Source organism: Rhinopithecus bieti, unplaced genomic scaffold (genome assembly GCF_001698545.2).
Source record: "Rhinopithecus bieti isolate Rb0 unplaced genomic scaffold, ASM169854v2 scaffold_12573, whole genome shotgun sequence".
Classification (NCBI taxonomy): domain Eukaryota; kingdom Metazoa; phylum Chordata; class Mammalia; order Primates; family Cercopithecidae; genus Rhinopithecus; species Rhinopithecus bieti.
The window spans coordinates 42,382-56,940 of NW_016807321.1; the positions used below are offsets into that span (position 1 = coordinate 42,382).

Sequence of the window (14,559 nt, forward strand, 5' to 3'; positions counted from 1 at the left end):
GGGAGGGTGCGGAGGGGAGGGCACGGTGGGGAGGGAAGGGGCGGCAGCGGGGAGGGAGGGCATGGCAGGACGCCACTGCAGGGGGCACTTCTTTCTATACTTCTTTGTATAGTTCTGACTCTCGGGACCATGGCAATACTCCACCCCTCATGAACAAAAAAATCAAACAAGATTTGGAGGAAACCAACAGGAACACAAACAGTAACCACTGAACCCGAGCTGTCCCGCAGCTGAGTGACGGCCACACCGAAGGGTGGGCCGAAGTGGGGCCTGGTGGTGTGTGCCTGCAGTCCCAACTACTGGTGGGGGCTGAGGCAGGAGGATTGCTTGAGTCTGGGAGCCTCGGCCCAGCCCAGGATGCAGAGCAAGACCCCATCTCTAAAAACAAATAATAAAATTTAAACATAAAAGTAAAATGAAAGGATGAGTTATAACAAAACTCGTCTATGTAACTTTGAAATGCACGATTTTGACCTGTGAGGTTAAGTAGAAGGGCTGCACAGAAATGCTACGCTCCAGGTCGTCAGCACGTTTGTTTCTCACATGGCTTGGCAATCCCGAAGGCCCTTTAACTGTACGTTGGAACTGAACACCTCTGAACACCTAAGCACATCTACTGTGGGGATGAGAACAGGTTCTCATGTAAGGCATGAGGGAAGCTAGAATGAGCCTATGACGCCAGACTAGATCCTGAGGCCTGAGGAAAAGTGAGAAGGCCGCTATGTGCAGCACAGGTGCAGGTGCAGGTACAGATGAGGGTTTGTGTGCGTGCACATGCCCCGGTCCACCCACAGGCCTGGATGCAGGGATACCCTAGGAGCAATGAGCACACCTGGTGCCCAGAGGCTGGTTTCTAAAACACCATCCCCAACCAAAGGAAGCACCATACCCAACCAAAAGAACCAATGCCCCTCCGAGAAATCGCAGAAAACGGAAGATGTGCTGAACATTCTGTGGTGTCATAAAGTCACCAAATCCTCTTGTCATGTCACAAGGACATGGAATCAACCTGAAGCAGCTCATGGTGCCCAGAGCAGGGCTGCTCAACCAACAAAATAAATAAACGGCAGCAGCGGCTTGTTACCTACAGAAGTAAATAAATATCCATGCTAATATAAGCAAGTAACTGAATTAACAAGTGGGGGAAATAAGGGAGAAGGGGCAGCTCTCTCTACAGAATTCCAATTAATGTAAACAGAAAGACAGAAATAGAAAGTTAGCATCAGGCAGACACCACAGCAGTCTCCACTGGCAGTGCCCTTGCAAATGCCCGTGCGGGGGCCGAAGGCCTGATAAGAAATGGTATCAGCAGCCTCCAAGTGTCTCCTTGAGATACTTACTAACTACAAAGAGAAAAAGAGTAACTTGACGGTGGAGAAACCGGCCAACCCCACCTTAACCAAGCTTCAAAGTCAGCAGCACCAGCAGCCAGGCGACACCACCTGCCTCCCAATACAGTGCTCTGAGGACACGCCAGCCAGCCCGCGGCATTCTAGCTGAGATTCTACAGCCTGGACTGCATCACGAGGAGACACCAGAAAAACACAAACTAAGGAAACGTCCACCAGACAAGGACCAGCGCTCTCCAGCACGTCAAGGCCAGCAAAGACCAGGAAAGACTAAGCAGCTGCCACCAAGCAGAGGACCGGAGGAGCCGCAAGGGTCCCGGGGCAGGAAAGGACGTCGGGGACACTGGTAAAAATTCACTAAGGAGAAAATATTTGCAAAAGACACATCTGATAATGGACTGTTACCCAAAATATACCAAGAACTCTTGAAACTCAACAGTAAGATGCTCCACATCCTCCATCACCACGGAAATGCAAATTAAAACAAGATGCCACCACACACCTACTAGAACGGCCAAGACCCAGAACACGGGCAGCACCGAACGCTGGTGAGGATGTGGAGAAACAGGACCCTCAGCCACGGCTGCTGTGAATGCAACATGACGCAGCCGCTGGAAGACAGTCTGGCGGTTTCTTACAAAACTAAACGTGCTCTTACTACACGATCCAGCAACCGTGCTCCTTGGTATCTACCCAAAGGAGCTGAAAATTCATGTCCACACAAAATCCTGTGCACAGATGTTTATACCAGCTTTCTTCATAATTGCCAAAACCTGGAAGCAGCCACGACGTGCTTTAGCAGGTGAGTGGATAAAATAAACTGTGGTACATCCACACACTGGAATAGTGCTCAGTGCTGAAAAGAAATGAGCCATCAAGCCATGAAAAAAAACAGAAGAGCCTCAAGTGCATATTCCTAAATGAGAGAAGCCAGCTTGAGAAGGCTGCACCATTTCAACCACAAGACATTCTGGAAAAGGTGAAACTATGGAGATAATAAGATCCGTGGACCAGGGACTGAGAGGAGGGGAGGGATGAGCCGGCAGAGCACAGAGGAATTCGGGGCTGCGGAACGACTCCACATGATATGGTGCTGGAGGAAACACGTCATTCTACAACTGTCAAAACCCACAGAACGTACACACCAGGAGCGCACCCTGATGGGAACTCTGGAAGCTGGGTGGGAAGGACATGCTGACGTGGGTTCCTGGATTCTAATAAAGGCGCCACCTGGCCAGCGGGGGAGGCTGTGCACCTGCAGGGAGGAGTGTATGGGGAGTCTCTGTACTTTTTTCCCTTCCGTTTTCCGTGAACCTAAAACTGCTCTAAAAAATAGTTTATTAATTTATTTAAAGTTAAATTCAGGGAAAAAAATCAAATAAGGTCTTTAGTGAACAGTACCATACCCATGCTTAACATGAGGTGAAACTGGGTGAGAGGCAGATGGAAACTCTGTACTATTTCTGTAAGTTTCCTCTATGTGTAGAATTAATTCAAAATTAAAAGTTAAAAACAGAAGACCTACCCTTAAGAGATATCCAAAAGGAAAAAGAAAAGAACTATTGAGCATTATCTTTGATGAAGAAGGTGTCGTGTTAACTGTTACACAGATAACACACAAAGATCCCCAAAGTTCACAAAACGCAAAATCTCAACAATTGCGAAACAACTGCTCCCCAAACAGACGCCAGCGCCCGTCTTCATCTACTCGGCAGCGCCTTGCCTGGGTCATCCAGGTCCGGCTTTCTCGATACTCCATGTACCTCCCACCCCCACACCCTGGCCCTTCTCGTGAGTGAGAACTCACGAGCTCCCTTACTCTTCTTACAGGTTACTCCGCACATGTTAACACTCACATCCAAAATCCATCAGCATGCCTTTCCCATCCAATCCTCCCTCCTGGCGCAGGGACTCTAGCAGGCAAAATGGTAGGTAAGTTGGTTACACTGAAGAAAAAAACAAATACACTGAATGATGGGAACTAGGTTCCTCACTGTCTGAGAAAGAACTAATAGACAAGGATGGGGGGGACTGCTAAACAGAAGCCCTGGCGTGCTAGGCTAGGACCACAGTAACAACACAAACACACAGGACCCCGTGGACATGGAAAGGCCACACACTCCCCTACATGCATTTGGGTCCTGAGCTCCGGCTGCTGGCACAGCCTGGAAGCAGGGGCCCCAGCAATCAGCACCAAGTGCCCAGATCCTGGCCTCTCACCACCACACTCCACTAGAGGAACCAGAGCTCCACGGGAGCTGCAGAGTGGGCAGGGGGAGTGCAAGTGGCAATAAGGAATGCCACAGACAAGGGACGCGTCAGAAGATACAGACTCCAGCCACAAAAAGCTCCCACCAAGCAAGCCTAGAAATAATGAGTGCTGATCAGAGCCCACCAAACACAACAGGGCACTGCAGTGAGTGAGTCAGTGAGGGATCCTGGCACCCACAGCACTGCAGTGAGTGAGTCAGTGAGAGATCCTGGCACCCACAGCACTGCAGTGAGTGAGTCAGTGAGGGATCCTGGCACCCACAGCACTGCAGTGAGTGAGTCAGTGAGGGATCCTGGCACCCACAGCACTGCAGTGAGTGAGTCAGTGAGGGATCCTGGCACCCACAGCACTGCAGTGAGTGAGTCAGTGAGGGATCCTGGCACCCACAGCACTGCAGTGAGTGAGTCAGTGAGGGATCCTGGCACCCACAGCACTGCAGTGAGTGAGTCAGTGAGGGATCCTGGCACCCACAGCACTGCAGTGAGTGAGTCAGTGAGGGATCCTGGCACCCACAGCACTGCAGTGAGTGAGTCAGTGAGGGATCCTGGCACCCACAGCACTGCAGTGAGTGAGTCAGTGAGGGATCCTGGCACCCACAGCACTGCAGTGAGTGAGTCAGTGAGGGATCCTGGCACCCACAGCACTGCAGTGAGTGAGTCAGTGAGGGATCCTGGCACCCACAGCACTGCAGTGAGTGAGTCAGTGAGGGATCCTGGCACCCACAGCACTGCAGTGAGTGAGTCAGTGAGGGATCCTGGCACCCACAGCACTGCAGTGAGTGAGTCAGTGAGGGATCCTGGCACCCACAGCACTGCAGTGAGTGAGTCAGTGAGGGATCCTGGCACCCACAGCACTGCAGTGAGTGAGTCAGTGAGGGATCCTGGCACCCACAGCACTGCAGTGAGTGAGTCAGTGAGGGATCCTGGCACCCACAGCACTGCAGTGAGTGAGTCAGTGAGGGATCCTGGCACCCACAGCACTGCAGTGAGTGAGTCAGTGAGGGATCCTGGCACCCACAGCACTGCAGTGAGTGAGTCAGTGAGGGATCCTGGCACCCACAGCACTGCAGTGAGTGAGTCAGTGAGGGATCCTGGCACCCACAGCACTGCAGTGAGTGAGTCAGTGAGGGATCCTGGCACCCACAGCACTGCAGTGAGTGAGTCAGTGAGGGATCCTGGCACCCACAGCACTGCAGTGAGTGAGTCAGTGAGGGATCCTGGCACCCACAGCACTGCAGTGAGTGAGTCAGTGAGGGATCCTGGCACCCACAGCACTGCAGTGAGTGAGTCAGTGAGGGATCCTGGCACCCACAGCACTGCAGTGAGTGAGTCAGTGAGGGATCCTGGCACCCACAGCACTGCAGTGAGTGAGTCAGTGAGGGATCCTGGCACCCACAGCACTGCAGTGAGTGAGTCAGTGAGGGATCCTGGCACCCACAGCACTGCAGTGAGTGAGTCAGTGAGGGATCCTGGCACCCACAGCACTGCAGTGAGTGAGTCAGTGAGGGATCCTGGCACCCACAGCACTGCAGTGAGTGAGTCAGTGAGGGATCCTGGCACCCACAGCACTGCAGTGAGTGAGTCAGTGAGGGATCCTGGCACCCACAGCACTGCAGTGAGTGAGTCAGTGAGGGATCCTGGCACCCACAGCACTGCAGTGAGTGAGTCAGTGAGGGATCCTGGCACCCACAGCACTGCAGTGAGTGAGTCAGTGAGGGATCCTGGCACCCACAGCACTGCAGTGAGTGAGTCAGTGAGGGATCCTGGCACCCACAGCACTGCAGTGAGTGAGTCAGTGAGGGATCCTGGCACCCACAGCACTGCAGTGAGTGAGTCAGTGAGGGATCCTGGCACCCACAGCACTGCAGTGAGTGAGTCAGTGAGGGATCCTGGCACCCACAGCACTGCAGTGAGTGAGTCAGTGAGGGATCCTGGCACCCACAGCACTGCAGTGAGTGAGTCAGTGAGGGATCCTGGCACCCACAGCACTGCAGTGAGTGAGTCAGTGAGGGATCCTGGCACCCACAGCACTGCAGTGAGTGAGTGAATCCATGAGTGAACGAATAAACCAACGAGGAGGGGCGAAGCTCTGCTTCCCAGCAGAAGGCGAACAGCAGGTAACAGAAGGAGTGCCTGAAGCATCCTCACAACTGGGCACCCCAGGGTTGGCGACACAGGCAGGCGGTTAATGATACTGAGGCTGTGGTCCCAGCTGTGGTACAGCTGGGACACCTGTAATCCCAGCTACTCAGGAGGTGCGATAAGGGTGGGGCATCTGTGTGAGGTGGGAATATGTGAAATACTAACACAGCCATGGGAATCGGCCACCATGCTGTGGAGAAACACAGCCCACAGCAAGTGCTATGCTGGGGGTGGTAGCATCAGTGCTGAGCACCCGACCAGGAGGGCCGCTTGGTAGCCACCCAAGGTATCGGCCACACGAGCACTTAGCGTGCTGGGTGTTGTGTCAGAGCAAGGATTAAAGTGTACATATTTAAAAACTACAGGAGTGCACACAAACACACTTGGCATAACAGGGAGGAAGCAGGCGGCGTGATGCTCACACACCGGAGTCTGCACGGAGCTCACTGCTCTGCTCTTGCAACTTTGCTGTAGATTTGAAAACTACTTCAAACTAAAATAACAACATTTTCAAAGTTAATCTATTCTGGAAGACGATGACAGGGGTAGCATAGTTTCTGGATCTTCCCAAAGTTCCACATAAAAGAGCAACTACACAGCAAAATCAAAAACCAGCAGACAATATTTAGAACAAAACCAATAAAGATGAACCACAAGCAGCCATCACCTGAAGGACGCTGCAGAACCAGACCCCGATGGGCCTGGACCCAGGAGCCAGCAGACTTCTTGGGAAGAGCGGCAGGTCCCTCTGAGAGCCACAGCCAAACCTGGGGCAGGGGACGACCAGGGAGGGCAGCCTGGCCACTGCAAATGCCCACACTGACCTGCCAGAGCTCCTGCAGCACAGGGCCTCACGCAGGAGAGAACCTGCTGGCAGTGAATCAGTACTTAGTAGGATAGGGACAAGGAAGGCAAAGAAAGGTCCAGATGCTCGGGAGGTGCACAGAGCCCCAGAGCCACAGAAGCTGAGGACTCCCGTTCTTAACACCACGCAAAAGTAACTGCAGAGGAGCACCACAAAGTCAGCAAACACTGCAAACCACGTGTGCTGTTACAAGTTTGAGAAACCTCAACTCACATCGAAATTAGCAACAGAAAAACATCAAGGTCAAATTCCAGACAGGTCGCTATGGAAGAAAAAGAGGATAAGCAGCAGAAGCGCGTCCCTACGGACCACAGAAGACCTCAGAAACACACACTGGAAACAGCAGGTAAACAGAAAATCACGCCTTAAGAGAAATGGAAGGCAAAAAGCACAAAAAATATAATTTTTTAAAAAAGAGAAAAATTAGGCCAGGCACGGTGCCTCACGCCTGTAACCCCAGCACCTTGGGAGGCTGAGACGGGCAAATTACTTGAGGTCTGGAGTTTGAGACCAGCCCGACCAACATGGTGAAACCCTGTCTCTACTAAAAATACAAAACAAAATTAGCCCGGTGTGGTGGTGCGCACCTGTAATCCCAGCTACTCAGGAGGCTGAGGCAGAAGAATTACTTGAACCCAGGAGGCAGAGGTTGCCATGAGCTGAGAGCACACCGAGATAGAGCCACTGCACTCCAACCTGGGCGACAGCAGGAGACTCTGTCTCAAAAAATAAAAATTAAAAAAAAAAGAAGAGAGAAATTAGGCTGGACACAGTGGCTCAGCAGCATTTAGGGAGGCCGAGGTGGGAGGACTGCTTGAACCCTGGAGGTCGAGGCTGCAGTGAGCTGTGATCACACCACTGCACTCCAGTATGGGTGAAAAAGACCCTGTCTCTAAAAAAAAAAGAAAAAGAGAGAGATATTTTAAAATTAAGAGACTGTAAAAAGTGCTCCAGCAGGCAAAGAAGATACAACATGTGGAAAACAGGAATCTCTGAAGAAGGAAACGAGAACAGAACAAACAAAGGATCGTTACTGCAGATGTTCTAAGGAGACTTGAGACCGCATGGAAAGAACACAGCCAGTACTGACAACACCCCGCCAGCGGAATCAGCCCCAGGACACACTCCACTGGGATGACCCAGTTTCCGAGAAAAAGGACGCCCAGGGAAGAAAAACACGTGGCCTACAAGGGAAGTAAAATGAGACTCTCATTAGATTTGGATAGCAACACTTTAGGGAGGAAATAATCCAGAGTAACGTCTTTCAACACTTCAGGAAATACAACGTGAGCCAAAAAACAGACTTTCAGGAACAAAGGGCACAAACTCATCAGCAGGTGGGAACTTGGGAGTGGCTGTTCCCATGAAGCATTCCAAAAGGATCTAGCAGAGAATGAGATTTGCAAAAACCAAAATGACTACAGAGACACAGAGACAAATCACAGCATTAAACATGTCATTATTTATGGCACTAAAACTCAGAGGGCTAAAGGGAGAGCTTATGGTGTGTAACAGCTAAATGTTTTGAGAACATAAATACAGCACAAAATAAAAAACAGAGCCAAGGGAGAAAGCACATGAATGACTTCCGGCTGTTTCCACCATCGGCAGGAGTGTCCATATTCTTATTCTTAGGCTATATCCAAAGTTAGGAGATATTTTAATTCTATTGTCTCCTATGTCCATGATAAGCAGGATCTTTTTCTTCTCTCCCCTTCTCCTGCCCTCCCCTCCAACTCCCCAGTCCCCAAGCCTTGGGGCAGCCAAGAGCCAGAATTCTTACTGTAGAAGATAAAGACGTCATTTTGAACAGCGTAACTCCTATACTTCTCTGAATTTGAACTACCTGAATTGGAAATATCCATAAAAACCCATGAGACCCTGTTTTTTTTTTTTTTTGAGATGGAGTCTCGCTCTGTCACCCAGGCTGGGGTGCAGTGGTGCGATCTCGGCTCACTGCAAGCTCCGCCTCCCGGGTTCACGCCATTCTCCTGCCTCAGCCTCCCGAGTAGCTGGGACTAACAGGCGCCCGCCACTATGCCCAGCTAATTTCTTTTTGTATTTTTAGTAGAGACGGGGTTTCACCATGTTAGCCAGGATGGTCTCGATCTCCTGACTTTGTGCTCTGCCCGACTTGGTCTCCCAAAGTGCTGGGATTACAGGTGTGAGCCACCGCGCCTGGCCGAGACCCTGTTTTTACCAAATTTCCTAGCTCTGTTCACTGAAAAGGCCACCCACCCCAGCGGCAATGACATCCCTAGTCCCAGTGAGTGGTCTTCAAACACCATTTCCCACTAGAAGAAACCAGTTCTTGGAGAAATGACTATTTTCAGTCTGAAACAGGAAAGGTGTAAGGTGAGCCTAACACATGTTAACATCCAGATGGCAAAGACATCAGCCCCACGTCCCAGCGTGACTCAGGAACCAACCTGCAGATGCTTCCACTGGCCAAGGATGGCGTAGTCTGAACTGCAAGCAAAATGAGTACTGCAATAGATGGATTATGCGCAAGTCCTTGAGATTATAATGATAAAAAATAAAAACAATACACTAAAACATAAAACTACTGGTCACCCTCTGAGGATGACAACCAGTTGATTCATTATCTTCACCTGGGTATGTGGAAGGAAACATGCGAGCATCTACCCTGTGTCTCCTCTATGAGCTGGACCCAAGCGGCCAAACAGTAGTGGAGGAAGAGTCTCCAAAAGACTACCCCGACGAGGAAGTGAGACAGAACCCACAGACTAAGAGCGCCGCCATCTCCAACCTCAAGGGACTGGTGGCCCTAGGCATGAAGCATGACCAGCCACCACCCCCAGAGTGCACAGCCCAGACCTGTGTCCTCCCGATGAGGGGCACAACAGCACCCAGGGTCCTGCCGCAGGGATTCAGCCAGAGTTGAAGGAGTCTCTGGGTCCAGCCACCAACATGCAGGAAGTTCAGAGGACAGAGGAACGGGCAGAACTGCATCACAAGGGCCCCGCCAGCAATCCTGACGCAGGACACACTCCAGGCCAAACGACCTGGTCCTTCAACCGACAAGTTGTAAGGAAAAGAAAGTGATGGAGGGGTGGGAAGGACCTACAAATTTTTTTAAATTTTAAATTCTGGTTTCCTTTTAAGTCAAGTTTAATGGGAAAGGATGGCAAGGCTAACCAGTGTCTTGGCTGCACAACTGGGGACTGTCATGTCCTGGTGTTTCTTTCTGGCTTTGCCAAAAGTCAGAGCAGCAGTTATTTTTGGAGGGAAGTAAAAGTAGCTGTGATGTGGTGGGGTACATAAAGGTAAGGGGTCTCCCAGGTGACTGGCATGTTCTAGCTCTCTTTTTTTTTTTTTTGAGATGGAGTCTCGCTCTGTCGCCCAGACTAGAGTGCAATGGCACAATCTCAGCTCACTGCAACCTCCGCCTCCCGGGTTCAAGTGATTCTCCTGCCTCAGTCTCCTGAGTAGCTGGGACTACAGGCGCCTACCACCGCGCCCAGCTAAATTTTGTGTTTTTAGTAGAGACACAAGATGGTTTCACCATCTTGGCAGACTGGTCTCGAACTCCTGACCTCATGATCCACCCACCTTGGCCTCCCTAAGTGCTGGGATTACAACATTCTACTTCTTGAACTGATGATGGGCTACAAGATCTACGCCTCTGATAATTCAGTTAACCATAAAAGAAATCCAGGAAAAAAAAGGCTAATCAATATCTTTCACCTCCCCACAAAATACTAGGAGTCCTTAACTGTAAGTGCTCTTCTCAATGTATGTTGTTGTTATTCAGAATTTCAATTCTTTCTTGGTTTACAACTACATTTGCAGTGTGGGCTGCAGGCCTCACAGCCGGTGGGCTCTCAGGCCTAGGCCGTTGAGTGCAGGTTCCTGCTGGGGCCTGTCCCGGGCCAAGACTCCCAGCCGCACAGTGACCAGAGCCCGTGTTAGCCTTGGGAATCTGTACTTTCTTATTATTTCTGACCCAGAGAAGAATCCCCCTATTTTATCTACATTTCATGCATGCATTTATAAAGACAAGATCTTTATTTTCTTCCTACACTGTACCCGACATTTTAACCTGTACTGTACCAGGAGGGATTTCTCTGAACCTCTGGGATGCCATATTGCCAAAACTCTAGTGTCTGTTAAACCTGGAGTCCTTCCTCTCCACACCAGGCAGCCATTTCTCAGAGGTCACTGCTAGCATCTGGGCAGGCAAGCTCCAGCACTGAGGTCTGGGACATCCCACCTACATGATTCCAACAGCCCTGGTGGGGAGGGGGAGCTTGCCCTCATCAGGTCATTACCCTGATCCTGTCTCAGAGTGCACCTGCATACCAAGAAGCAGTGCAAGACTGTCCAATGTGCATCAGACAGCAGCTGCCACGGGGCTGAGAGTGAAACAGAGAAGCCAGGGGTGGGGCAGAGTAGAGTGGAATCCAGAAGCATGGGAAACCAGAAGTATGGGAGACCAGAAACATGGGAAGCATGGGAGGAGTCCAGATGCATGGGAGTCCAGAAGCATGGGAGACCAGAAACATGGAAAGCATGGGAGGAGTCCAGAAGCATGGGAGGAGACCAGAAGCATGGGAGGAGTCCAGGAGCATGGGAGGAGTCCAGAAGCATGGGAGACCAGAAGCATGGGAGACCAGAAACATGGGAGGAGACCAGAAGCATGGGAGTCCAGAAGCATGGGAGGAGACCAGAAGCATGGGAGTCCAGAAGCATGGGAAGCATGGGAGTCCAGAAGCATGAGAGACCAGCCTGCCTGAGCAGCAAGACCTTTCCTTGTAAGTAAGGATCACACCCTAGAGTAAGACCTACCTTAGCAAAGCCTAAAGCCAAACCCAGACAGGAAAGAGAGTTTGCAACTTGAATCCCACTAAGTTAAAGGGGCTTGAGAAACACCTTGAGCTTTCCCCAGATCCTTACTGACAAAATGAAAACAAAGCCACACAAACTCAAGGTGGTCAGCCAGTAACTCAACCACCTACAAGAATCAACTCTTAAGGTAGATCACAGAGTCCAGTCTCTCGGCAGGTAACCACGAGACATGCAAGGAGACAAGAAAGTGTGCAAGGCCAAGGAAAACAGCAGTCGAGAGAAAGTGAATGTGAGATGGCCCAGGTGTTGAACTTGACAAAAACCTTATAAAATAGCTTTAATGATATGCTCAAAGAATTAGGGGAAATATAGTCACAATAAGTGAGAAGATAGGGAATTTCAGCAAATACTCATAAACTTTAAAAAAGAACTAGATGGAAATCTTAGAATTCCAAAATACGCTAACAAATGGAAACTTCAACTGAAGATGGCAGAAGTCCATCTGCCAAGGACCTCGTAGACACATCAGTAGAAATCTTCCAGTCTGGAAAACAGAGAGAACACAGACTGAAGTCCAGGAACACAGGCTCAAAGACCTGTAGGGCAGCATCAACAGGTCTAACATACGTGTAACTGGAGCCCCAGCAAAAGAAAGTAAGATTGAATTGGAAAAAAACATTTGAAGAAATATTAGCCAGAATATTCCAAATCTGATGAAAGACACTGACCTACAGATCTATGAAGCTCAGAGAACCTGAAGCAGGCTGAATATCCAGAGAATCACAGCAAAACACAACACAGACAAACCTCTAAAAAATAAAGAACAAATGTCTCAAAATAAAGACTGAAAGTCATGCCAGAGACACAAAGCATACTACGTACAGGGAACAAGGTTAAAAATTGTAGCAGGACCAGCCCATGCCACATGGTGAGACCCTGTCTCTACAAAAAAAAAAAAAAACACAAAAGTACAAAAATTAGCCAGGCATGGTGGCATGCACCTGTAGTCCCGGCTACTCGGGAAGCTGAGGCAGGAGGATCACCTGAGCCCTAGGATGTCGAGGCTACGGCAAGCCATGATCGTACCACTGCACTCCAGCCTAGGTGACACAGTGAGACCCTGCATGTAAAAAAATTAAAAATTACAGCAGGACGTCAGAAGACAGTGGAACAAGGTCTTGAAAGTTTTGCAAGAAAAAAACAATCAGCCCAGAACTTTGTAACCAGTAAAATATCCTTTGAAAATGAGGGTGAAGGCCAGGCGCGGTGGCTCACGCCTATAATCCCAGCACTTTGGGAGGCTGAGGCGGGCAGATCATGAGATCAAGAAATCAAGACCATCCTGGCCAACATGGTGAAACTCCATCTCTACTACAAATACAAAAATTATCTGGGCGTGGTGGCGCACATCTATAGTCCCAGCTACTCAGGAGTCTGAGGCAGGAGAATTGCTTGAACCTGGAAGGCAGAGGTTGCAGTGAGTCAAGATCACACCACTGCACTCCCGCCTGGCAAAAGAGTGAGACTCTGTCTCAAAAAAAAAAAGAGAATGAGGGTGAAATACAATTTTCAAGTAAACAAAACCAGAGAATCCATCACCAGTAGACCTGCACCATAGGAAATCCCAATGGCTCTCCTTCAAGCCAAAAGGAAATGGTGGCAGATGGAAACGGACCCATGGGAAGGAGTGGACAGTACCACAGATGGCAAGTAAGGAGGGAAACATAAAAGATTGTTTTCTTTCTTCCTGTGCTTTACTTAAAAAAACAACTGACAGCTGAAAGCAAAAATAACATGTTACGGCTGGGTTTATAATTATTAGAGTAAACGATACAACCACAAACAAGACGAGAAACTAATGGAATTTGGACAAACAGCAGCAGGTGGCACTTCTTCCCCTTCCTTCTCCTACAGGGGTTTATCTAAAACACAGACACTGTGCAGCAAGAACAATCAGCAAGATCCCTATTCAGATCATTCTTCTGACAGTTATCATTTCCCCACATCGTTTTCAAATCCAGCCTAAACCTCATCACGGTAATCAAACTTCCTCATGAAAATGACTTTCAGCTCATTGTGATAGCCACAAATAAGCTGATTTGGATTTAAAATGTCAAGTGTAAAACAAATATTCCATAACAGGTGAGACAACATGTAAATGGTGAGAAAGCAAATTCCCCTGTGTGTGTCCGTCCCCTAGAAGAGGCGGCTCTAAGATGTTCCCCCATGGTTCCCCAGGACCTCGATCCCACAACGCTGCTGTACCTCTGCTCCCGAGCCCGGTCCCGGACAGTCCACTTTCCTCTTTTTCCGGGGCCCGATAGCTGCTAGTGCTGTGAGGTTGGCGTCCCGCTGTCTCATTTGTGCCAGTTCCTGTTGCTGCATCTTTTATTTTGAAAAGGAAACAAGGAACATCATTTCTTGCATGTTTTTTACCTACTACAAAAGTAATACAGAGATACTAAAGGGTTTTCTGTAGTTTCCTAAATCGTAACTTCTTTAATGTTTCGACTTTTTCAATAGTAAGCATATTCTATAATCCGAAAAATAAGATTTTTTTTAATGCAACAGATGTTCATCTTAAAACTCTCAGAAAATACATGCAAGTCAAAAGCACAGAGACTAATGTCCCCCCAAAGGGAAGTCACCATTGAATTTAAAAGTAGGACACCGTTTGCATAGGAAAATACCTTTGACATGATATTTATTTAAACTTGGCAAACATTTCAAATAGACACACAAATGCCTATCGAACAGAAGTGCCAGTTTCCTCAGCCCCCTCCCGTGGGGCATCAGAGTGCGCAGCAAAGCGCCCACGACTAACAGGGCTCACCTCCTTTGCCTTCTGTTTCAGCCTTAACTGTTCTGGATCTTCTTGTCTTGACCGAGACTATTTTTGAAAGAGGTAGAAAAGAAAAGTAAGTTATGAACTAAATGTTTATCATTTAACAAATGTGTTATCTTATTCACTATACAATAACATCTAGGTAATGTGAAAGAATGCATAGCAAATTTGTTAAATGCTTATAGCCAAAGATGAAAATTTACATCACACACCATGAAAAAAGCCAGTACTCTTGAGAATTCAGTAACATTTGGATTTAAGAAGATACAGTCTGGCCG

At 49.0% G+C, this 14,559-nt stretch overlaps 1 protein-coding gene across 1 annotated transcript in view; it reads right to left on the minus strand.

Moving 5' to 3' along the window:
- The window catches only part of TAF4 (TATA-box binding protein associated factor 4), a gene marked incomplete at its 5' end in the record, with an annotated part of 87,676 nt that overhangs the window by 7,995 nt on the left and 65,122 nt on the right, over positions 1–14,559 (minus strand). The window contains 2 exon segments of the mRNA XM_017881141.1: positions 13,702–13,821; positions 14,270–14,326. Coding sequence (XP_017736630.1) covers positions 13,702–13,821; positions 14,270–14,326 — 177 coding nt within the window.